The sequence below is a fragment of the Gallinula chloropus genome (genome assembly GCF_964237585.1).
Source record: "Gallinula chloropus genome assembly, chromosome: Z".
In the NCBI taxonomy this organism is placed as follows: domain Eukaryota; kingdom Metazoa; phylum Chordata; class Aves; order Gruiformes; family Rallidae; genus Gallinula; species Gallinula chloropus.
The window spans coordinates 21,251,733-21,276,248 of NC_140089.1; the positions used below are offsets into that span (position 1 = coordinate 21,251,733).

The 24,516-nt window shown below is 36.0% G+C and overlaps 1 protein-coding gene across 1 annotated transcript in view; it reads left to right on the forward strand.

Moving 5' to 3' along the window:
• The window catches only part of DMXL1 (Dmx like 1), a gene marked incomplete at both ends in the record, with an annotated part of 78,655 nt that overhangs the window by 35,033 nt on the left and 19,106 nt on the right, over positions 1-24,516 (forward strand). The window contains 17 exon segments of the mRNA XM_084277966.1: positions 735-851; positions 1,610-1,834; positions 2,480-4,156; positions 4,743-4,853; positions 5,945-6,114; positions 7,199-7,296; positions 7,769-7,934; positions 8,694-8,946; positions 9,860-10,947; positions 11,154-11,342; positions 12,562-12,638; positions 12,823-12,950; positions 14,635-14,885; positions 15,329-15,437; positions 22,410-22,573; positions 23,737-23,873; positions 24,118-24,203. Coding sequence (XP_084134092.1) covers positions 735-851; positions 1,610-1,834; positions 2,480-4,156; positions 4,743-4,853; positions 5,945-6,114; positions 7,199-7,296; positions 7,769-7,934; positions 8,694-8,946; positions 9,860-10,947; positions 11,154-11,342; positions 12,562-12,638; positions 12,823-12,950; positions 14,635-14,885; positions 15,329-15,437; positions 22,410-22,573; positions 23,737-23,873; positions 24,118-24,203 — 5,046 coding nt within the window.

Here is a 24,516-nt window from a genome sequence, read left to right on the forward strand (position 1 = left end):
AAGGGAGGTTGTAGAGTGGTGAGCAATGGTCTCTTCAGCCAGCTGACAGGAGATAGGACAAGGGGAAATGGCATGAAGCTGTGCCAGGGCAGGTTCAGATTGGATATTAGAAAAAAAATTTCACTGAAAGAGCTGTTGGGGCCTGGAACAGGCTGCCCAGGGAGGTGGTTGTGTCACCTTCCCTGGATGTGTTGAAAAAAAGGGTAAATGAGGTACTTAGGGATGTGGTTTAGCATAGGATAAGAATGGTTGAACTCGATCTTCAAAGGTCTCTTCCAACCTTGTGATTCTTGTGACATGTCATTTCTTCTCTGGATGTAATTTGTGTAGTTTTGATATGTTAAGGGGCAGAGCTCTGTCTAGCTCACTGTTTTAGTTGTTACAGTCACCAGTTACAGATAGCTACGAAATTGTAAGACACAAGCAGTAACAGACATAGATGTAGAGCTGAGAGTATGTTCTGGGATTCAACTTTAAACACCACAAATTCAGGCAAATATTTTGTCCTCTAAAAAAAAAAGAACAAACCAACATTGAAGTTATTAATGTGTGTACATGTAACTGTATTGTTTTTGATAAATTGAGAAAACTAATATCAGAGTTGGATGTAGTCAGACCATAGCATTTCTGAATTATTTCATAATAGCTTAATATGATTATTTGCTAGCCAGCAAAATTTAGTTCTGCTTTCAGGTGACTATCCCCTAAGATCTTCCTGTTCTGAATTTAAACAGGAAACCAGCAGAATGGATTCTCTGAGAAGTTCTACTTAATAGTGATAGAGTATACTCAAAACCGTTCATTACTACACATGTGGCACTTACATTTGAAGTCAATTCCTGTCTCAGTAGGTAAGTCCTCTTTCTTGTGTTTTTCTGTTTAAAAAACCCTGCAAGTTCCTGTGTTATGAATATATCTGCTATTCAGTGTGTTCTAAACTGTATTACAGTTCTTAAAAAAGAATCTGCAAGTCTTTAATTACAAGCTTTCATCACAACCTATGCTTCCTTGATTACTTCTTAATCTTCAGAATGGTGAAGGCTTTAGGTTCAGCCTGAGCCCAAAGTTTTTTGGGCATTCCAGGGGCAAATATATTTATCTGGTTTTAAGACATCTTAATAGTTCAAGTGTTTTGCTTCTCAGTTTTTGGTAATGAGGCATTAGTATCACACGATCTGAGATGCTGTTAAGAAGTATTAAGAAAACTTCTCTGAAAAATATCTTTCCTCAGTTTTTAAGGTAAGATACAAAGGTCTTGATTTAATTTTGTCTAGCTGCAGGTGTTTTGTGCTTCATGAAGCACTAATTCTCATGGATGACCACACACATACCTCACTTAACTGCAGGTTTGATGTTACTACTTAGTTTGATAGCTTTAAACTCTTCAGACTTGACTTCTTAGCAGTTCTAGAATTTCAGAAGTATTTGATCTGAAATGTTCTAACATTTCATTATAAATCTTAATGTGGGAACACATAAACACTGAAAGTAAAATTTTAAGTGGTGGTTTGTCGATCTTTTTTTAATGTTTAAAGTGGGTAAAATTGCTTCTTGGGTTAAAAGAAATTGTTGATTTTTTTTAAATTAACAGCGCAAACTTTGTTTTTAGATGACAAGGTAGATTCAAATGCACCTGAGGCAGCAACTCAAACAGAAGAATTGTATTCTTCACCAGATCCAGAGAAGATCCAATCACCTTTCAGTCAAAAGTATCAGGCCTGTAGAGCAAACCTGCAGAGTACCAGCTGGCTTACTCTGTCTTCTGAAATGGTGTATAGTCAAGAGTTGAATTTGCCTGAAGGAGTAGAGATACTGAGTGTAAAGCCATCAGCAGGTTTGTAATTTTTTTTTAAAAAAAAGAATAAAATAAGGAATCCTTGCCCTTCTGACTCTATTTTAAAATAGAAACAGTGTAATAGTAGGTTTGGTGTTTGTAGTTAAAATGCCTGTAGATGGATCCAAAAGGTTTACGAATACTTGCTCCCCTGACTTTATATCTCAGTCCTCAAACTAATGCTAAAATAAAGGCTTTAATGAAGGTGTAATATCTATTGAATTCCAGATTATTTCAATAAAAGGAATTACAGAAACACAGATTCGGTTTTTCCAGTCATTTATGAATATTTTGTAGGATCTATACTTAACTTCTGAGGCTTCCATCAGTAATACTTTAAAAACATTTCGTATAGATTTTTAGACTTCTGAATGGGGAATGTTTGAGAGAGATGGTCAATATTAATATTCAAATTTAAATCATATAATTTGATTTCTCTCTAGAGCATGAAATAGAGGGTAAGTTGTTTCATAAGACTTTTGTCATGTTGTCTTTTCTGTGAGGCCCTGCAAACAACCCTCTTTGTGAAGAAGGGCTGCTTTTTTGTGCGTTTCAGAATAATGAAATAACGGAGTAAAAAGTCTAAACATTTTCTCTTGCTTTTTAATATTTCCCCCAGTAACATTATATTTTATTTAATTTTAGGACATCTGAGTTCTTCTTCCATATATCCTGTTTGTCGTGCACCGTATCTGCTGGCTACTTCATGCTCTGATGGAAAAGTTCGGTTTTGGAGATGCAGAGTTACCAGTGAAGCATCAGCTTCACATGGTGATGTTACATACGTGTGGGAAGAATGGCCGTTACTGATTGGGGATGGACTTCTTAGCAGTAGTGCTATTAATGTTCCAGGAAGGCCAGCTGAAGTTAGCTGTGCACACACTAACAGACTAGCAGTAGCATATAAGCAGGTAGCATCTAAAAATAGTCACCTTACTCAAGATTTTGTAATGCATGTTAGTATTTTTGAATGTGAATCCACAGGTGGATCTGCTTGGGTTCTAGAACAGACTCTTCACTTGGATGAGATAGGCACCACGTTAGATGCTGCAGTTAGTATTGACAGCAATGTAGTGGCCTGTAACCAACAAGACATCTCTCTGTCTCCTGGTGGCAGTATGATGCCCAACGTTAAGCGCTTGATACACTTAGATTGGATGTCTCGGGAAGATGGTTCGCATATTCTAACAGTGGGAATTGGATCAAAACTTTATATGTTTGGTCAGCTGTCTGGGAAAATGCAAGAACAAAATGGTAAGGAGATAACAGCAGTCTCCCATAGTGGCAGTACAAAGGCTACAACCCTCTCTAGATTTGTTCTGCTGCGTTGTGTTGACTTGGTTTCATCTGTCGAGGGGTCACCTCCTTTTCCAGTCTCCTTGTCTTGGGTGCGTGATGGCATTCTTGTAGTTGGAATGGATTGCGAAATGCATGTTTATTCCCAGTGGCAATCTCCTTCCAAGCAGGAACTGGTTAGTACAGATTCCTACAGTGGCGGTACACCCTGTGTAACTAGCTTAATGAAACGAAGCCAGTCAGCTGCCTCAGGTCTGCATCCTCCAAAGCAAACACTGACCAGGTCTATGACCAGCCTTGCACAGAAACTTAGTGGGAAAAGATCTGCCTGTGATCTGTCTATGGAAATGGAAGATTCTGGTCTTTTTGAAGCAGCTCATATGCTGTCTCCTACTTTACCTCAGTACCATCCGTATCAACTGTTGGAACTCATGGATCTTGGTAAAGTACGTAGAGCAAAAGCCATTCTGTCCCATTTAGTAAAGTGCATTGCTGGAGAAGTTGTTGCTGTAAATGAGTCTGAACCTAATCATGATAAGAGGCTCAGATCTCTGACCATCAGTGCTAGTGGAAGTACTGCAAGAGATCCCAAAACATTCAGCAAAACTGAGACTACAGACTATATTGAAATAGACTCTGTTCCACCGTTGCCTTTGTATGCTCTGCTTGCTGCAGATGATGATTCATCTTATTCCTGTTCAGAGAAATCTAATAATCAAAATAGTCAAACTAAAAAAGATGTGCCCAGTGACAATTATGAAGATCTATTTCAAAATACTGTTGTAAGTACGGAGGAACTTGTTATGTTTGATGCAGATGAAGACAGTTCAAAATCAAAAGTCATAGATCTTTCTCAGTATAGCCCAACTTACTTTGGGCCAGAACATGCTCAAGTTCTTTCTCGTCACTTGCTTCATTCAAGCTTGCCAGGTCTGACTAGGATGGAGCAAATGTCATTGATGGCCTTGGCAGATACAATTGCTACTACCAGTACTGACATTGGAGAAAGCAGAGACAGAAATCAGGGTAAGCTGTTTGTTTCGAGTTAAATGTACTACTGTGCTTCACAAACCTTTTTTGGCAGCTTTTCCCATCTTGCAATAATTTTTGTGGCTTATGAAAGCATGTCATAGTTTTGTTTCAGAGTATAGCCTATATTGTTATTTGCTTTGCCATCACAGTATTTAAAGTTTAACGACAGTTTTGAGACTTCAGACCTTTATAAAATCAGATTTTATATTGCTAACTACTGATGCCAGTGTTAATCCATCAGTCCACATAGAGTAATTCTTTCTAACTCACTTTTGAAGAGAGAACTTAATGGTCAATGTTTGTTGCAATATACAGACAAACGAGAAATAAGTTTATGGATTACATTTTAATATGATAACACTTGTTCTGTTACTTGCATTAAGAACAAATAGCTTCAAAACTTTGTATATCTGAAAGTTTTCCTTTTTTCCTTGAAGGGAAGAATTAGGAATTAAGCTATTACATTTATGAATTTAAAGCATTTAGTAGTCACAAAATTGTAAAGTATTTCCTCTGTTAAGACACCCAGTAGCTGCTTTCAGTAGTTTCTCTAAAGTGTGTATAAAATATTTAATTCCAGGAGGAGAAACTCTAGATGAGTGTGGTTTAAAATTTTTACTGGCTGTTCAGCTTCACACATTTCTGACAACTTCACTTCCTCCTGTACATCGTGCTCAACTGCTTCACCAAGGTAAATGATGTGTTTTCTTGAGTGAGGTGAATCTTCCTGATGTAGCTGTACATATTATTGCTGTGCTGTTGACATATCTCTGCAGAATCAATGAGTTTTAATTTTGGCTTTTTAAAAAAATTGTTCAGTATAAATGTATGCTAGAGAAGGGAATACTGATTTTTGTTTTAGACAGAGGTCTTGAAACTGAAGTGGTTTTCTTTTTTTTTTTTAAATTTCTTTAACAATTTTATAGCTTTTCCATTTCTCCAAAAGAACTGTCTTTTCTCTACATCTACTACTTTGTTGTTCCAATAACCTTCTGTGGGAATAATGCAGTAGAAAATGGAGTATGTTTTAATTTGGGACTTTTTAACATGTCTGGAAAAAAAAAATCCTGCAGTCTATTTGGACTTTATGGCAGCTTCAGTCTCGTGGCTTATTACCCCTCGGCTGTGTCAGAGCTTGGAATTTGCCAAGACTGGCACAACAGAGTATTGCTGAGTTAGGTCTCTGGAATACTTGTAGTTGAGATACTTATGCCTCTGCTGAGCTCAGAAATTAGAGAGAGAAAGAAATGCCTCCAAGGAATCTGCAGAGGTGCAGTTGAGTGCCACTGTGAAGAGGCATCTACTAGCCCTCGCTAGAGTTGCAATTGTCTGTAGCTGGTTTAGCTTCTTAATAATCACAGTCTTTCTTGTGTGATATTTTTTTTCCTTCCAGTTTTGGGGTTTTTTGTATTTCTGTCCTCAAACCTGTTCTACTATGATTGTCAGAAAACTATCAGATTTTTAATTGAAATCAAAATAGTAAACTTACCTTTCAAAACTGGAAAAGTTTAAGTGCATGCACTTTGTATTCATGGCTAATTGTAACACTGCCCACTCAGCAACTCTGGTCTCTTCATACTTACATAAAGAGTTTGCAGGTGACAAAATGTTTTAATCTGTATGAGCTTTAATATTTGGTATATTGTCTCATTAACAATGCACTTGAAAATCCAGAATGAACTGTATGACCTTCTTCTCTTTTACACCTCCTGTACGTCAAATTCTGGATTAATTTATTAATGTTTTTTTTTATCTATTTGTTTTAAATGGCTTATTCTGTAGGCTTATCTACTAGTCATTTTGCCTGGGCATTTCATTCAGTAGCAGAAGAACAACTACTAAGCATGCTCCCTGCAATGCAGAAAGGAGATCCAACATGGTCAGAACTCAGAGCTATGGGTGTGGGATGGTGGGTACGAAATATCCATAGCCTGCGGAAATGCATAGAAAAGGTAAATACAGCATTCTGAAACAAAATTACCAGACTTCTGTCAAACAGCTGTCTTCTGGTATTAACGTTCTATTTATGTGGTTTTAAATATTTAGATATGTTCGGTGTTTCTGAATGTTTCATACTGGGATTTTTTTGGTACAAGGTTAATTATAAGTGTAGGAAATTTTGATTTAACTACATTTTTTTTAGTACGTCACACTGCAATTTGAAACTTGGAGTATGTTTTGGGCTTTTAGATATTCCATTTTGAAGGTGGCACTGTAGAGAGTTTACTATGGATGCTCAGGATAAAGGTTTACCATAGAGGGGTGCTTTTAATAGCAAAATTGAAAAACTTTCTAAGAAATGCCTTTTTCCATAACTTACCAGAAGTGGGATCAGCTAAGATATTTTACATCCATCTTCTGAATTAATACACTTCCCCGATTTAAAAAGGCTTTGTTTTGTTTAGGCTTCAACAAATATTTTTTGGAAATGTGCATTTTAATCATGACAGTTGTAGTACTAAGCCTAAGATTATCACTTTTTTTGGAAAAGCCAGATATGTTGAGCTAGAAAAGATATGCAAAAGGTATGTTGGCTACAAAGCATTTAAAAAAAATTCCAAATGTTCTGGGCCTGCATTTAGTATTGCCTTACATGGTCTTAAACAATTCTTGCTGCCACTTACCCTTTTTTCCTTTCCAAGCTCTAGAAATAGTCTCATGGAAATAATGTTTCTGCTGTGTCTGGACCCAGCCTGTTCTTCAGGACCCCATCTCTGTTTTGATTACCAGAGCAACTAATAAATGAATTTTTATATGATTTCAGAAACTCTTATCAGATACAGACAATCCCATTTGATCTGGCAAAAAGCTTCAAAAGCTGGAACAGCATTAACTAAATGATACCAAATAAAAACAAGGGGTTAAAGCAGTGGTAGCTTCATGTGTTCTTACATCATAGTGAGAGGATGCTATATTAAAGAGAACTTCCAAGCATTATGGGATACTTCTGAGGTACCAGAAGTGGCAAGAATCCTGTTTGAAGTTTCATTTAAATTTTGGTTTGTTTTTTCTTTTGCTGTTGAACTGTCTTAACAGGTGGCTAAAGCAGCCTTTCAGCGAAACAATGATCCGCTTGATGCAGCCATTTTTTACCTCGCCATGAAAAAGAAGGCTGTGATCTGGGGGTTGTACAGGTAGGAGATACGCAAGCTCTTACATGGACTTTCATACTGTCCAGTACACTTCTTACTATTGAGAACTACCTGCTTAATGTGTGGAGTGACATGGGTAACTTGAGAAAATTGTTCTAAATTTTACCTTAAGTTCATAGGACCACATCAATTCTGTCTTTCCAACTGGCATTTCATAATACAGCATTCGATGTTGCGAATTTTAAAACGTAGTTTGCACTGTATTTACTCTTAGAAGCTCATCTAGGAAAAAATTAGATTTTCTTTATCAGGTTAGCTGAAATTACTGCTAGGTTTTGTATTTACTAAATTTTTTGTTAATTTTAAATACGAAACCACCTGTGCTCCCAGTGTGGTGAGAGCTGCTGTATTTCCTAATGAAAAGATCTGTGAAGTTTTAATGTCATCTGAGGAAATGAAGAGCCATAGTGCATCTAGTAGAATAACGTTTTTGTCAATTATGTTCAACGTGCAGGTCCCAAAAAGATACTAAAATGACACAGTTTTTTGGAAACAACTTTACTGAGGACAGATGGCGTAAAGCAGCATTAAAGAATGCTTTTTCTTTACTTGGCAAACAGCGTTTTGAACATTCTGCAGCATTTTTCTTGTTGGCAGGACACTTAAAAGATGCAGTGGAGGTAATAAAATAATGAACTTATTTTTTATGTTTAAGACTGTTAAGTTGTCCCAAACGTGTACAGAATGAGACTCGCTTTGTGCATTAGTATGAGCCCTGAAGATTTTGGTTGGTTTGTGCTCTTTCCCTTCCCTAAACTAATGACAAATACAGATCTGTGATCTTTGCAGTTTTGATTCTGCTCATACTAGTGATACTAAAATGTCTCATGGTTAATTTATCTGTAATAATAAGAGACCCACCTACTGTTGACTTGCTCTCAAATTGTCTGCCCTGCCAGCTAGACATCTGTATCTATATGAAGCCAACTGAGTGTTTTCATTATGAAGTTCCAGATCTGAAAAAGAAATCTTTCTGGCAGTCATATGGATTGGCTCCTTCACAAAAACAAAGCTATTTCCTGAATCTGAATTGAGAAGTTATGAGGAAATTAATCTCTTTGATCATGATGGATTTGTTCTGTAAAGCTTTGTGACCAAAGCCTCAAGAGGTGGCATGTGCATGCTGACAATTATTTATTGAAGCCAATTGATTCCAAAGATCTGTTGTTATGTCAGACTAAATTGAAGAAATTGCAAATCAAATCTTGCATATAGTAGTTGGCCACAGCTATTCTGCATAGTTTCTGCTAATTTTCTATGGAATTGATAGACCTGCTTGTCTCAGTCTGAATTTATGGAGATCACTTCCTGTCTTGTGATCATTTTAACCAAAGGAGAAATTACAATGTTTCATCTTGTGAATGTTTATTTTCAATTAGGTGTGCCTTGAAAAACTGAATGACATTCAGTTGGCTCTAGTAATATCAAGACTTTATGAGTCAGAGTTTGAAGTATCTACTACTTACAAATCTGTACTACAGAAGAGAATTTTGGGAGGTGCGTTTCCTGGAAAAGAGAGCTCAGGAAACCTGCACTGTGATCCTTTTCTGCGAAGTATAGCTTACTGGATTTTGGAAGATTATAGCAAGGCTCTTGACACTTTGATTAGACATTCTGTTGAAGGTGAAGAAGGTAAGAATACAAGTACTTTGCTATTTAGCTTGGTTTTAACGGTGTTTGTTCATTGAAGTAGTAGTTTTGTACAAACAAGGTATATAATATTTATTTGTTTCGGTCTTGGTCACATCTTCTCATGTATAATCACTTCTAAAAGTTACAAATTCTTGAATCAGTTCAGTGACTTGTTTGTGGTGTTCTGCTGTATTTTCTTGCTTAAAAGATGTTCTTTCATGTACTTGCCTGTTGGTATTCTGTGGTACTGTAACAATCAGGGTCTATCCCAGATAATCCACGCTCTGAAAGCTGTGTAAATTTTTGTGCTGATGCTCACGCCTTTTCAGAGTGTTTTGTGTTCTGGTTTCAGACAGGAAAATAGAATGAGTAGCTGCTGCACTGATGTAGAATTCATATATTTGAATTACGAATGTCTTAGTTTTACTGTAAGTTGCTTTGTTATTAGGAGGTAGACAAAAGCATACCAACCTAAAATTTAAAAAAGACTTTAAAAAGTAAAAATCCTCAGTGAGATATAACATCTTGTTATCATTTAGTGATGGAGACTTCAGAAATCTAAACCGAACAGGAATATGGTATTATTTGATTGCAGTAGAACTGGCCTGACTGCAAAGAAAAGAAAGGGCAGCTGTTTAAATTAAATGTCGGTCTTGCTCTTCCACTCAAGCTTCTCTCTTTATTAATAATTACATCTGGCAGTATCCTCCTTCCCAAGATGCCCCAATGATATCCTAAGGTACCCCAAGATACCGCAATGATAAAAGTGCAAATGAAGGTTAAAAGGGGGTGCAGCGTAGTAAACAGTAAAATGGATGCTCAGATTTAATAGCTTTCTGATAACCAGTCTGCGAAGTTCTAAGTTTATTTCATATGGAACGGTAGATTTTCTTAATGATGTATGTCTTTTCAGATGAAGGAGATGGCTCATCTGGTTGTAACCCTGCAGTGTTTAACTTCTATAACTACTTAAGAACACATCCTCTCTTGCTGAGACGTCATTTTGGCTCTTCTGATACATCTTCCACTCACATTTGCCTGACAGTAGAAAATGGATTAGCTGACAAAATCAACCTAGATGAAAGACGTCTCTTTTTCACCACTGCATATGCTCATCTAAAAGCTGGTTGTCCTATGCTGGCTTTAGAAGTGTTATCTAAGATGCCCAAAGTTGTCAAGAGGTCAAAGTCATTCTGTAGGTCCCCTAGTTTAGTGGATACTAGTAAAGATTTGTCACCATCTTCTCCAGTTAGAGAATTGGAAACAAAAGATCAGTCGTCTTCTATTGATTGGTCACAGCCAGTACTGAATGGTCTGGGTTCATCTTCAGACTGTTCATCAGGACAACATTCAAGTTCAACTCTTTCCTTTGACTGGAGCCAACCAACTGTGGCATTCCAAGATGACCACTTGAAACTACAGTTGGACAGTGATGAAAGTGATGAGAGTGAAGATTCTTCCTTGGTAATGAAAGAACTAAAACCTCTGAAGAAAGCTGTAAAATTGTATGAAACCAGTTCTAGCTACACAGAGTCTTTTAGTGTAGTTGATGAAAAGGATATTCTAAGTCCATCAGAAGATATAATTTCAGCACAGTTGAAGTTTAGAGCATGCCTGAAAATTCTTACTGTAGAACTTCGTACACTGTCCACTGGGTATGAGGTAGATGGTGGGAAGTTGAGGTATCAGCTTTATCAGTGGCTTGAAAGAGAAGTGGTAGCTCTTCAAAAGACCTGTGATTATAATGTGGAAGTGGAAGATACACAGTCAGGAATTAGTGTGCCAGAGGAAGCTACGTTACATGATAACACTGAAGAATTAGCTAACCAGCAAAAAGATATGCTACAGAAAGAAGACTTTCAGAAAAGACGTCAGTGGCTTCTGAAATACCAGTCTCTCCTAAGAATGTTCCTGAGCTACTGTATACTTCATGGCTCTCATGGTGGAGGTTTAGCATCTGTCAGAATGGAATTGATTCTGCTATTGCAGGAGTCTCAGCAGGTATGTGAGGGAGTTTAATTTGTGTTTTCTCTGCTTCAGGTTTGTTGTAGATTTTCTGAATGCACCACATATTGTTGTTAAAGTTTTCCTGATGTATTCCACCTGTTTGTATTGAATGTAATGTGGTTGTTAATACACTCTTTCAAATGTTCTGTTCCCTTTAGGAAGCTGTGCTATCACTTTGTGGTTTTCTTGGTTTTATTTAGGAGCAGTCAATCCAGATACCTTCCAGCCTACCAGAGCAAAGCTCCATACCTCTCTTATTTGCTTGCACGGCTAGTGCCAAAACAGTGGTGGCTAATCCACTGCTACATCTTGGTAACTTAACTCATGATATATTACACGCCATAATAAACCTTGATTCACCACCTCATCCAGATACTCAGAACAACAAGGTGTGTATTATATTATAATTGTTTGGGTTGGTTGTTGTCATCATCCAGTTTGAAGTTGCTTGTGTTTTTCTGATAGCATGAAAACTTTCTGATGTGCTTGTGACAAGTAATAAAACTGTGGAACACGTTTTTTGTAGTATTTATCTTGGTCTAAAATCATGTCAACATTTGATTATTACATGTTGTTTTGGTGCTGATCTTCTGGTTCAGTAAACTGAAGTAAATCAGTGCTTCTCAGGACTGGATATTTTTCCAAGATGATGTCTGTTAGGGAAAACATGTTGTATTGCATTGTCAGTGTCATATTTATATATATGACAATACGAAGTACGTTTCAGTCCTAGAATGAAGTAAAATTAAGTTTTGAAGTGTAGAACCTCATTGTCAGCAAAGTAGAGTAAACTCAGACTATTTTGGGAAACAGTACATATGTCCATATAGTAAAATGTAGTCTATTTTTAAGTTAGGTTTTTTAAGAATTCCGTATTTAACCTTGGATAGGAAACCAAACTTTATTAACAGTGTTAGGTTAAATCTTTCCTGAAGTTTTTGTATGTGGTAGGTCCTAAATTATATTTACTTTTACTAGGGATTTCTAAGAAAATGCTCAAGGGATTTTTCAGTTCCTAATGTGTGCTTCATTTCTGAGCAAACAGACAAATAAGTGTAATAAACTCTTTTTTTTTTTAACTGAACCTTTTTGATCAACAAATTCTCTCTTTATGTGTGTTTTGCGATACATTAAGAAAAGTTCCAGCTATGGTAAAAATAGGGGTTAGTGTACTGAGTAATCTGCATGATCCAGAGCTGCACAAGAACTGGTTAAAAACTAAGCTATATTAAAACTTTCATTCTGAGGCAAAGACTGTATTCTGAGCCAGAATATTGCTACTGTCTTAAGGTATAATAACTTATGACTGTTATAAAGGCTTCCTGTGTTTCTTGGTCTGAATTAAAAACATTGAGGCTAGCTGATCTGTGACTATGGCTTGATGGGGTGAGTGAGCACTTCCACATCTTTCTCATTGCAAAGTGAATTGATTTATCAGAAATTAATTCTGAAGGGAAGGTGGCTTTGTATTTGATTTTTGCTATAAGTGCTTATACCTTCCATATGCAGCGCTTGTGCCACTGTTACAAATCTGTCTGTGTGAAAGACTATGATGTTGACCACTGTTCATCTTGAGTGTAACATGTTCTATAAAACTGTGTCTTTCAGATCTATGTAATGCATACCTTAGCAGCGTCACTTTCTGCTTGCATCTACCAATGTCTTTGTGATGGCCACAGCTACAGGTAAAGGTCTATGAAAAGTCCTTTTTAGAGAATAGCCAACACACCGTCTCACTGTAGGGATGGTATAATAGTGCACCAGAAGGCAGTGGTCATACCTGCCTACATCTAGAAAGGACTATCACTTGAATAGTTTTAAATATAACTTTTTTTCGTAAATACAACATCCCACTTTTCTGTTTCACAGCTCATTTCAAGCAAATCAGTTCACTGGAACAGTGTATCAGACAGTGCTATTAACTCAGCGCCATTCTCTGAGAACAACAGGCTTAGAAGAAACAGTGACTCCCAATACATCACCTGCTCAGTGGCCAGGTATCTAGAGTTGACTTGTTTCTTTCCTCTTAAGGAAAACTTAGTTGTCTGGATCCACTGTAAGTCCGTGTAGCTATGCTCTGGAGTTTCTAGTAGCATTTGTGTGGGGTAAAGTAAGTTCCAATAATAAAATTTTATCATCTTTTTTCAAAAGCTCTAAGCTATTAATTCTGGTTATTCACTCAGTCAAGTTGATGTGTATTGCTTTCTCTTGCTAAAAAATGTTAGTGGGGACCCTAGTAAAGTGCAAGTAATTGAAAAGTAGGGTGAAGTGTTGTACTGTGGATTACTTGCTCCCCCTGCAGATGAGTCTCACTATTATTCTACTTCTGCACAGGACCTGAAGAGCTGTCTTAGTTTGTGATCCATCTCAGAGTGATTTTAGCATATGTACTGCTTCTGAACTAATTTGAAACTACCTATTATGAGAGGTTTATAATTAATAATGATTTTCTATAGCTCTAAAATCCACATAGGATTTCAGATAATTTTTAACATTATGTGGGATCGATGCAAATGAAGATACACTGATGACATTAAAAGGAGAGTAAGCGATAAAATGTGTCTGTCTGTATGAGCTTGGGTCTACGTCATTAACTTACATAAGCATAAAAAAAAGCTTTCAAATTATGGCACTTTTTCAAGTGTTTTGTTTTCCACAGAATTTTGTGTCAACCTACAGATTTTAGAGAAGTCAGGCTTTTTATCTCCTTATTGGAGCTAAATTTGTAATCAATGAGACAAGGATTGTTAGCAGTTGTTCTTAGAGGTAACATCATCTTGAACTGATTACTGTTTTAATAGCTTCAGGTGCTTTATGTACAAATGGGAGACTATGACACAAGACAATAGAATTTTTTGTCCACTGCTACCTGTGTTTTCAGTTACATGCAAAAAGTGACACAATCAGAGCCACAGCTGAAACTCTGCAACTTCCTGCAGGACCACAGAAACACTATAAGATGTTTAATATTAGATGAAAGAACATTTGTCAGACAATGCATAGTTTGGGTTGGTGCCCATGATTTTTGTTAGATATTACCTCTGTGAAGCAAGAATATAACTTTTCAACTTAGTGTTACGCTCTAGTTATAAACCTGACCAGTGAAAACCACCACCACTAGAGAGTCAGTGAGCAGGAATAATATTATAAGTTTAAGATTTGAATGTTGTGTATTGAATATACTGTGAAGCACTGGATTAAAAGCAGAGAATATAGAGCCAACCCTTTGCTGACAGAATTGGGCAGCCAGAATAGAGAGAGCTTGAGATACAGGTAGAAGAAAGATTTGTATAAGTAATATAACTAAATTTTGTATTATGGAGTTTCAGTACCAGGAAGCTGATTTAAAGCTGCTTGTGGAGCTGCTTTTACAATACATCCCAAAGTTTGAATGGCTTTTGTTGTGGGTTGGTTTGGGGTTTTTTCCCCCCTTTACATTCTTGGAAAGTTGGTATTTATTTCTTCCACTGTAGTTCAAAACATGAAGCTGAAAAGCTATAATCAACTGCTACAGATAAATAGTATGAAGCTTTCTCCTGAAGGTTTCAATTTGCTCTAAAACTTAGAATTTTTCTACACTAGGAGGTACTAAATTACATAGGTTGCCTGTCAAATACCCATAATAATCCAGAGTACCTTCACACACAGATATATGCTACCTTTTTTCCCTTTCTTAAACAGGAATAACAGCTCTAATACGTCTCTTGAATTCTGCTGGTGAGGAAGCCCAGCCAGGTCTCACAGTTTTACTTTGTGAAATTCTAACTGCGATCTATCTGAGTCTGTTCATCCATGGCCTGGCAACACATTCCAGTAGCGAGTTGTACAGAATTATGGCTCATCCACTTAACAGCAAAATGTGGTCTGCTGTCTTTGGAGGAGGAGCTCATACACCCAGCAGAGGACAAGTTCAACTGAAGACAAAAACTGGTTAGTTCTGTTGTTTCACTTATGTTTGTTTTCTGTTGGGTTTTTTTATTAAAATATTGTGACTGACAAAAGCTTGAGTAATTGCTTTAAATAGTTTGTGTTCAGTAACAATTCAGGGGTTGGACTCTATGATCTCTTGAGGTCCCTATGAACCCCTACACTTCTGTGATTCTATGTTTTTGTGATGTACAAGGAAAATCAAGGACCTTTAATTATTGGCAGCAATATTTTGTAGAAGAGAGTAGGAAGCAGAAGTGAATGTTATTAAAATAAGGTTTCCAGGTAGCACAAATGCTGTAGTGTGAGTGTGTTAAGTTATTCTTGGAATTTTCAGTAGTATTACAACCTGGTTTTTCATGGTAATTTTAAAGCTTTCCATTTCTCTTATAACAGTAATATATTCCCATTTTACAAATACAGTATGTTTTCTCTCTTGGCAGGTAGGCACTTCCCAATGCCTAGCCCACATCAGGTAGTAGTGTTCTCCATGGAATGCGTGGGGTTTTCCAAATCCCTTACTGCCTTCAGTACTCATAGTCCTACCAAATCTTCAGGCAAGATACTAGATTTAGTACTAGGCCTCTACATGCAGTTTGCTCTGTGTGACTTTTTTTTTTGCATATGTAGAGACAGAAAAACTTCTGTTTGCAAGCCATGACATCAAAATTTTAAAAGTGAAGTTCTGTAATTAAAGCAGTTTAATTGGGCCTTTTTTAAAAAAGAAAATTGGCAAAGCTGTTGTATTCCTACTACACTTATTTTATATTTAATATCAATTTCAAATTTACTTTGACCATGGTTTGAAAGGATCAGAAGTATTTCACAACTTTGGAGAGCTGCTTGTTTTGCTTTTTGACTGTAAGCATTATTATGCATGTGGATTTCTGTGTTCATTCTAGACATTATACAGAACAGGTGTCTTGATAATCAATTTTAATAAACTAAGAACCTTCTAGGAAAGTGAAATATCCTATAAGTTTTGAATTCAGATGATTATAAATTATCCTGAGGTCCAGAATGAATTCTGTAATGCTTTTATTTTTGGTACGGATTTATACTTCGTAATTTAGTTGGACTTCTATAAAACCAAGAGCAACAGATTTACAGACAATCTAATTTTCTTAAAATAAACATTTTGTAAAGATAAGATGTCTTGAACATGTGATGTATAATTTCAGCTGTATGTTTATTACTACTGTTATTAGATGTATGTTGCATCTAAAAATGTCTTACCTTGCATTTAAGGAAAATGGAAAATGTAGGTCTGCTTAAGTACAGACTTTGTCAAACACTTAGGAAAGTATTTTTGGAGTAGAGATCTCTAATCAAAAGCGAGTTGTTATTCTAGATCTAATCAGTTTTCTCTGTGGTATTGAATAAACTTTTCTCAATTTTGATGAGGAAAATAACATTTGCTATATTAGAATTGCTGGAAGGCATAACTGGCTTTTATTGGCAATTCTAACAGTTGTTAACTGTATACTGAGGTGTGTTCATGCTGCTGCTATGACTGTTCTAAAATTGTTGTTACATGGAAATCTGAAATACTTACTAAATGTCTGCTACATGGTTTTCTTAAAAATAAATGCTGACTGTCAAGTCACAGAATTAGTAAAAATGCTGCTGTAATAATCAGGAAGCTGAAAGTGAAAATTTCAGGGAGGAAAGTGTCTTTTTAAAATACAAATTTGTAGGAATAAGCAAATATCAGAAAAGGAGCCATGGGGGGTTATGGAGTCTCCATCTTTGAAGTTATTCAAAGCTTGAACAAACTAGACCATCAGCAAAGTCAATCCTGTTCTGACTAAGGTGTTGGATAAGGTCTCTTCCAACCTCTCTAATTCTAGGGTTGTGTGAACCTATTATATTTTTTTTTTAATGAATGTTCATCTAGATCAGATTCTGGGGTAAATTTTTGAGAAACATATCTGTCACTTTAAAAGAGTAAAAAAGGAAAAATTCGCCCATCAGTGAAGCAGAGGAGTCAGATTACAATCAGCTATATTCTTGTGCCTTTCCTGTAATTTTTTTACTTTTTCTTCTGACAACCATAAGTGAACACTGGAATTCTTGTTTCAGTCAACCATGACAAGTTCTTCCACAAGACAATTTAGAGTTCGTATAGCTTCCCATTTTGTTATGCGTATCTAGACTTTTAAGTTTATTTTTAGATGTTTGAAGTGTTTTCACTCTCAAATGGAGATCAAAAGCCAAAAAATCTTAAGACTAGAAATTCTAACATAACCACAGGTCATGTCTTTTCCTCCTTGCCCATCCCACCATCCCCCACCTCTTCCCATCCTTTAGCAGTTTATCAGAATATGGATGTCGATCTCCATCTTTCAAACTTGTTTTAAGAAATGATAGCACTTTGTACAGTGATCTATGTGATTTCCCTTTGTGCTCTTTGCTGTGGTTGACTTTAGCATGTAATAGCTTTGGGCATAAAATTTCTCTTACATAAATACTATCCTTCTTTTAAACATGACCTAAAAAGTAGGAGCCAAAACAATAGTTCTTAGTCTTGTAAAATCCTGACCTCTGTTAGGAATTAGTTTGTATGAAAAACTATGGTTTTATTGTCTCTTTCATAGTAAAGATCAGAAGAAGCATAGCTGTTTGAATGCTTTTTTAGAGCTGCCTGTCATACTATGTTTTCCATCAGTGTTTCTTATTTTTGCAGTTGCAGCAAATGATTTTGATGAATTGAGTTAGTGTGAAAATTTACATCACACTTTACAGTTGTGGCTATGTTCTGTTTTCAGAGGCAAGTAGTATTTGAGAAATAACCCTATTGATTTTATAAATGTCTCGCTTAGAGTAACAGCATATTTAAGCAGAAAATTAATCTAGCATTTGGTCATGTTTTGCTTAGGCAACTATAAAGAAAAAAAAAATCCATGCCTTTTTCTGTTTCTGTGAAGTAGGTTTGGTCCAGATTCTGTGACAAAGCAACGGAACCCTTGGACTTGCATCAGTAGTGCTTTGGCATTGAAACTTTCTGCTTTGGACTGGATCCAGTAGTATGGTGTATCTGCTACTTAATTTCACCAGCAAATCAGAAATAACAGCAAAAAGACTTCATTTTTAGTCTCTTTATCACCAGGAATGACTTAATCTCAGAATACATGAAACTACACAGATTCTTTAAACTTTAATGCCCTGTAGCTTGCGTAATGGCCTACAACAGCCATGCCAAACTCTTCCTTTCCAATGAAGAATTCCCCACAATATTGTTAGTAACTAAAACTGACATTAATGTGGGAATAATTACCTTGAATTCCAGCTCAGGATTAGAGGTCATAATGTTGGACTGGTTTTCTTATAGTACTTTGGAGTACTGATTACTTCATTACTTGTGTGGCCTTTCTGTATTAAAGTCTTTGTCTTCTCGTTATTACTGCCTTTCTCTTGTATAAGTCAGCCATTAAAAGAGATTAGAAATTTCATTTGTGTTCGCACTTCAGATGAATGATGGAGTTGCTCTGGCTCAGTAGTAGTCTGAGATGGTCAGAACAGGAAATGTCAGCAAAGTTTGTGTGTGCCACCAGGTATTTCATTGTGCTTATCTAATTTTTTGAGAGGTTTCGTTCACTGTTGATGGAAATGCCCCCAGTACCTTCAGAGACATCTAAAAATTGAATATATACCTACTTTCAACATCATTAAATGGTGTGTAAATACAACAAAGAATTTAGTTTTGTATACATACAGTAATCAAACAGCAGCTTACAGAACTTACTTGTGGTTGCTAGTGAACAGTGCTAATGCATTAAATTCATCATGTTAGCCACGTAAGTTACTGCCTCTGAGTAAGCAGAATATTGTGTTGAAAACTTAAGGATTTGTAACCTTGCATAATGCAAATTCTTTTTAAGTTTGACATTTATATGTCTGGCAGTTTAGAGTTTCATGAGGCTGCTGTTCTAGTTGGCTTTCATAGCTTCTCGAATTACAGAAAACTGTGTAGGGCTTTACACTTACTGGAATGATTCTAGGTGTGATTGGTATTTTTGTCATATCTCTGTCATTCCTCTTTATTCTGGATTTCATTGCTGATATTTGCTGATACCTAACGTCAAGGATGATGCTTTTGTAAGAAGAGGAATTCATAATTTTACATCTCTTAATGAAGACTTGCATTTTCTTAGTAGGATGTTGAGGGTTTGAGTCTTCATACCTGTGTACAGTCTTCAATGCAACACAGTAACTCTGAGTTGTCTTTTAGGGTTTTTTGGCATTGAGAATGATCTTCTTTTTTAGTTCTTCCTGTGGAGAGTGGAAGGGAGGTGGCGTGGACAACAGGTCTTTTGAATTTCATCAAATATGTTAATTCTTGGCAGAAATAGAAGCATTTTCCCTGTCTGAAATACTCCAGTATTCTTGGAAAGTAAAATACATTTTCTATTTGTCTTAGACATGTTTTGAATACAAAAAGCCCTCACGCATTTAGAAGAGGTTTAACTAGAAATGCAAGAAGAATCAAACTGAATATAATCCATGATCTGAAATCCCGAAAGACAAAGTAGAATTTTTCATCAATGTAACTTATTTACAGATTTTTAGAATAGGGGGAAGAAGATAGAAACGGGCATTAGTAGTATGTATTTCACATCACTTAGATGGTTGTACTTCCATTTCTTTTAAACATTGATTTTTAATTTTTTTTTCCCTGATGGCTAGCCTGCAGTATTAAAAATACAAAGAGTGATCCAACAGAGTGGAAAAATGTATTGGTTTAAAGCATTTGCTTTTTGAACAATCTGCTTGCTTAGAAAAGCAGTGTGCAAGCATATACTTGCTTATTTTTGTTATGCAACACTTGCTCCTTATTTCATGCCTAGTGAGTTTCTTTTTTTTTAAGCAATTGCTAAAAATTTATACAGTGATGCATGTGCATGCTCTTAGCTGATGAGCTTAGAATAATGAAATGAAAATGCATTGTACTGCAGCTGTTATATTTGCAACTTTTAGTACAGGTAAGTGGATTTCAAATAATATTCTAAACAGGGAAGGAAAAATGTTACTATATGGTGTAGTATATAGTAGTGCAACACAGATTGCTAAAATATCCCAATTTCAAGATGAAAAATGAGATGTCTTCAGCTTCTATTAGATACTCTATGTAAATTATTTTATAGTTCAGCTGCGTGTTAGAGGTAAAGGTCTTCCTCATAAGTGGTCAAAAATGGTTTTGGACAATGTTGGAATAACAAGTTTGGGGTGTTTTTTCTGGTCCAGAGATTGCCAGAAATGATGAAGAAATTCTGTCATCTACTGTGACTACAGAGAATTTGCCAATTTGAAAGAAAACAAAACTTTTCTCAAAAAAACCCTTAAAAGTTGGTTTTGGTTTTGTGGAGTTTTGTTTTAAATCAACTTAAATCTTATCTCCCTTATGGTTTAGTTGGCTTGCTTTGTGTTCTGAGCACGTAAGTCTTAGATGTGGAATATAACTGGTCTTAAATGAGCGATGTTTTGCTTTCCTCCAGACTGTTAGACATTTTGTTTTCAGGTGATTGCAGTACCCATAAGAGTTTTAAAGTAACATGTCTTCCAGGCATCTGTCAAGGCTTAGAAGTCTCGTGTGGATAAAACGTGTAAACAAAAAAAGGGTATAGCTAAGATTTCTTTGTAGTCATTTGCTGCAGGCCTACATTGAGATGCTGTCGCTTTTTGTGTCATACCCAGCATTAACAGGAGAAAGTAATTTCAGAAGCTTTAGTTGAACTTAATTTTGTGGGCTTTTGCTAGCAGAAAGGAATAAGGAAAGTTAAAATAATAAAGCATCCATTTGCATTTGTGATACGCTTATTAGTTCAACCTTGCAACCAGGCTGGCCTAACGTGGTTATGCTTGAACTCAGTGATACTGATATGTAGTCTCCAGGTCAGGTCCTCTAGATTTGTCTTGGAGCCTATTACTGCTATTACATCAGCCATAGACCCAAGTTACAAAGCATCCCATATTCCCCTTTACCTAATGGGTGTTTAGGTGAGATTTTTTTTATGACTAGTTGCCAGGTCTCATTGCTTTGTGAAAACCAAAATCCCCACTTAGAAAAACTTTCTGTTTTTTTCTTGTTTAATTATACTCTTCTTCCCCAACTGAACTTTTCACGCTTTTTAAAAATGGTAGGTGGGGGTGGAACTTATATGCGTTCTAAGATTCCTTTAGCTGATGTCATATTTTTCAAACCTTGACTGGAAAAATGAGATTTTTAAAATGCGTAAGAAATAAGTAAATGTTCAGTACTCAGAAGAATAGGTGTTGAAAGTTTTGTGAACTTCAAAAGGTAGTAAAAACACTGACTCCCTCTTGGTCTTAATGGTTTAGCTTTCTTTGGTTTACGTAAGTCTTGAACCCATGAAACTATTTCACTATGGAAACTAATTTCTATACATTGCAGGCATATACTTGAAAATAAAAAACAAATTTTGCAGTCAGGTAGGAAGTAGGAGTTACTTCTGTCTGTAGTGGAAGATGAATGAAGGTTACAGTGTTCTATCAAATCTCCATAACAAACATGACTGGTCAGGGACACTGACAAAAATGTAATTCCTCCTTTACTAACAGAAAGGCTGTATTGGGATACAATTCATTTAACCTGACATCGTTTCAGTTCTTTGTATCAGATGATTATGTGAGCCTCTTCTTTAAGCCATTGCTTTTCCCATATTTGTTGATACATCTCAATTATCAAGAAAGTAAGGGATCTGAAATAAGGCTTGTTTGCTCATTCATTTGTGATATAACTGCATTAAGATATTTCTGATAGCTTGAATAAACTCTTTTCTTGAGTAGTGTAGTCATCAAGAACGTAATTAAAATAATTCTCTCGTAGGCATTTCCTATTCTGAAAAAAGTCAATGTTGTGTGAAATGAGGGGATCCCTCCAACCCAAGAATTAGAGTATTATTAAAAATAATTTGTCCTTCCGGTTTGTTAAGGTATATATGAGATTGCATGTTGAAATTGGATCTTTTATATCTTTTGGAGAACTATACTGTGAGGACATAGATTTATCAAAATTGTACCATTTAGAAAAAAGTACACATGTCGTCTGGAAGGAGACAGATTTACAACTTGGTGTTGGAGTAAAAAAATCTCAGATACTTGCATTGCATGTTGTGAAAGACAAGACTCTTGGCTTGTCTTAAATATGCATCATCAAACTTACTAAACTAATTTAGGTTTGCAGTATTGTTGCTTGAGCAGTAATATTTGTCATCTTTATAGGAAGAAAGCTGCTCATGCAGCATGAGTATACTGTACAATTCTGTGTGTTCTGTGCTGGGGTTCCCCCCCTTTGGGGGCAGTTCTTTATTGGAGTTCTAGGTATGTATTAGTTTTGTGCAGTAGAGGATTAAGATTCTCTGTGCTTATTTGCTATAGAAGTGGTAAGCTAAAATTGTGACAATTTGTAATAAGGAAGATTTTTACTTTCTGTTATAAATCTCATTATTAAAAGTAATATGGAGGTGGAGCAAACAGTTATAGCAAAATAATGTGTTTTCTTCCTCTAGATGATGGAGAGAAGCAGCAAAAATGTTACAGGCTTTCGTCAAAAACCTCTCCAAAAGAGAGTTCTCAGTTGCCTGAATTGCCACTGGTAGACCAAGAATCTCCATCTTGCAAAGAAAGATTTATTCCTCCTGAGCTTAGCATCTGGGATTATTTCATTGCCAAGGTAATTGTTTAGCCCTTCTGACAATTAAATGCTCTCTATTGCTTCTAGAATGGTAACCTTTTTTCTTAGTCTTTATTCTACATATCAATTTAGATTTGTGGTTTTATTACTCATATTTAGCTTTTTCCTAAACCACTTCCTACAGCTATTTTTGAAACAGCAACACTTCTTGCTTTCAGATAATAGTATGAACAACACGTTGCTTTTCACAGTTGTGAAGTACATATTTATAGGTAATTATAGATCAGATATTTAGATAAACAAGGAAAAGAGCAGCTTTATAATTTGTTTCAAATGGATGAAGTGACCATGTATACTTGCTGGAAACGAAATGACCTTGTGTTCTGTCAAGTCTGCTATGGCAGATCTTTCTTTATAGAAAGTTACACAATTTTATAGGGCTGTATGGCAAATATCTCTATCAGATATTAGCCATGTCAGCAAAATAATCATGAGAAATACTTTAGAAGCAAGAACAAAAAAAGAAATTAGAAGTATGGGCTTATTATTACAATATGGGCTTAGCATAAATATTGAACTCCGTAGTTTCTTCTTTTGTACTTTAAGCCATTGAGATAACTAGAAAGGAAAGCATATGGGTGCTTTTGGGCTGGTCTCTGACAAATGACAAGCTGGAGCATCGGAAGTTCCGCACCAACATGCGGAAGAACTTTTTCACAGTGAGGGTGACGGAGCAGTGGAATAGGCTGCCCAGGGAGGTGGTTGAGTCTCCTTCTCTGGAGATATTCAAGTCTCGTCTGGATGCCTATCTGTGTAATATGAGATAGGGAGCCTGCTTTGGCAGGGGGGTTGGACCCGATGATCTCTTGAGGTCCCTTCCAACCCCTAAGATTCTGTGTGTATGTTTGGTTTGATAAATCTGACTTGAAAGTAAAGCAAAATAAGAATTTGGAAACTGTTAGTATTTTAATTTTTGTCATTAACTATTTTTATTCAAAATTCGAAGCTGTTAAAGTGTGCAGCACTCACTGACAGTTACCCTTTTCAGGAGGTACAAACTCCAAATGTTACTAAATTGTCTAAGATTATATGCCTACTTTTCTAAAAAAGCATTAAGTATTATAATGAAGTATTTTTAATATGATAACTTAAAACTAACTCTTGACAAGAAGACACTGAAGGAATATTGCTTAAATTTTTAGCCTTTTCTTCCATCACAAAGTAGAGTGGAGTATGATTCAGAAGAGAGTCAGGAAAGTGGCGAAGATGAAGATACTGATGGAGATGTGTTTCCATCCAATTCACAAAATCAAGAGCATTTGAATTCAAATTCGTACAGGTAAGTAACTCTTTAGAATGCAAGATGTTCAGCAATGACTTGCATTTCTGGACTTTTGTGATAAGATACCAGTTAGTTAATATTTCATGGCAGTGTGTTGTCTAGACTTAGTAGTTTATTTCTTACAATTCTTATTTTCCTTATTTTATTAACACATAGTAGTGATTCACAGTTCGAACTGTGAATAAATGAGAGAAAAATTATTTTCTTATTAATAAATGACTTACTAGTGCTTTCTTGTTAGTTGGTCACTGATGAGATTGGCAATGGTTCAGCTGGTACTTCACAATTTGAAGACTTTCTACCCTTTGGCCGGACATGATCTTTCAGGTAATAAGCAGCATACTTGTCTTTTCATACTCAATAACCACATTTAAAATCAGTAATGTGTTGAATAATGGGTATGTTGTAGTTTTAGTTCAAAAGTTCTTTTTTCCCAGATGATGGGAAAATTAGGGTTCTGATACAGGTATATTTATGAAATAATGTGGTGGGAGGGTAAGATGAGTGGGTGAGAAGGAATGGTCAGTAGTTAGTAGAAGCCTCTGCATAGGATTTTTTTTCTTTGCCTTTTAGTCATACAGGAATTTTAACAGTATTTCTTGGTGTCAATACTATTCTTTTTTTTGTAATTCAAGTTAAT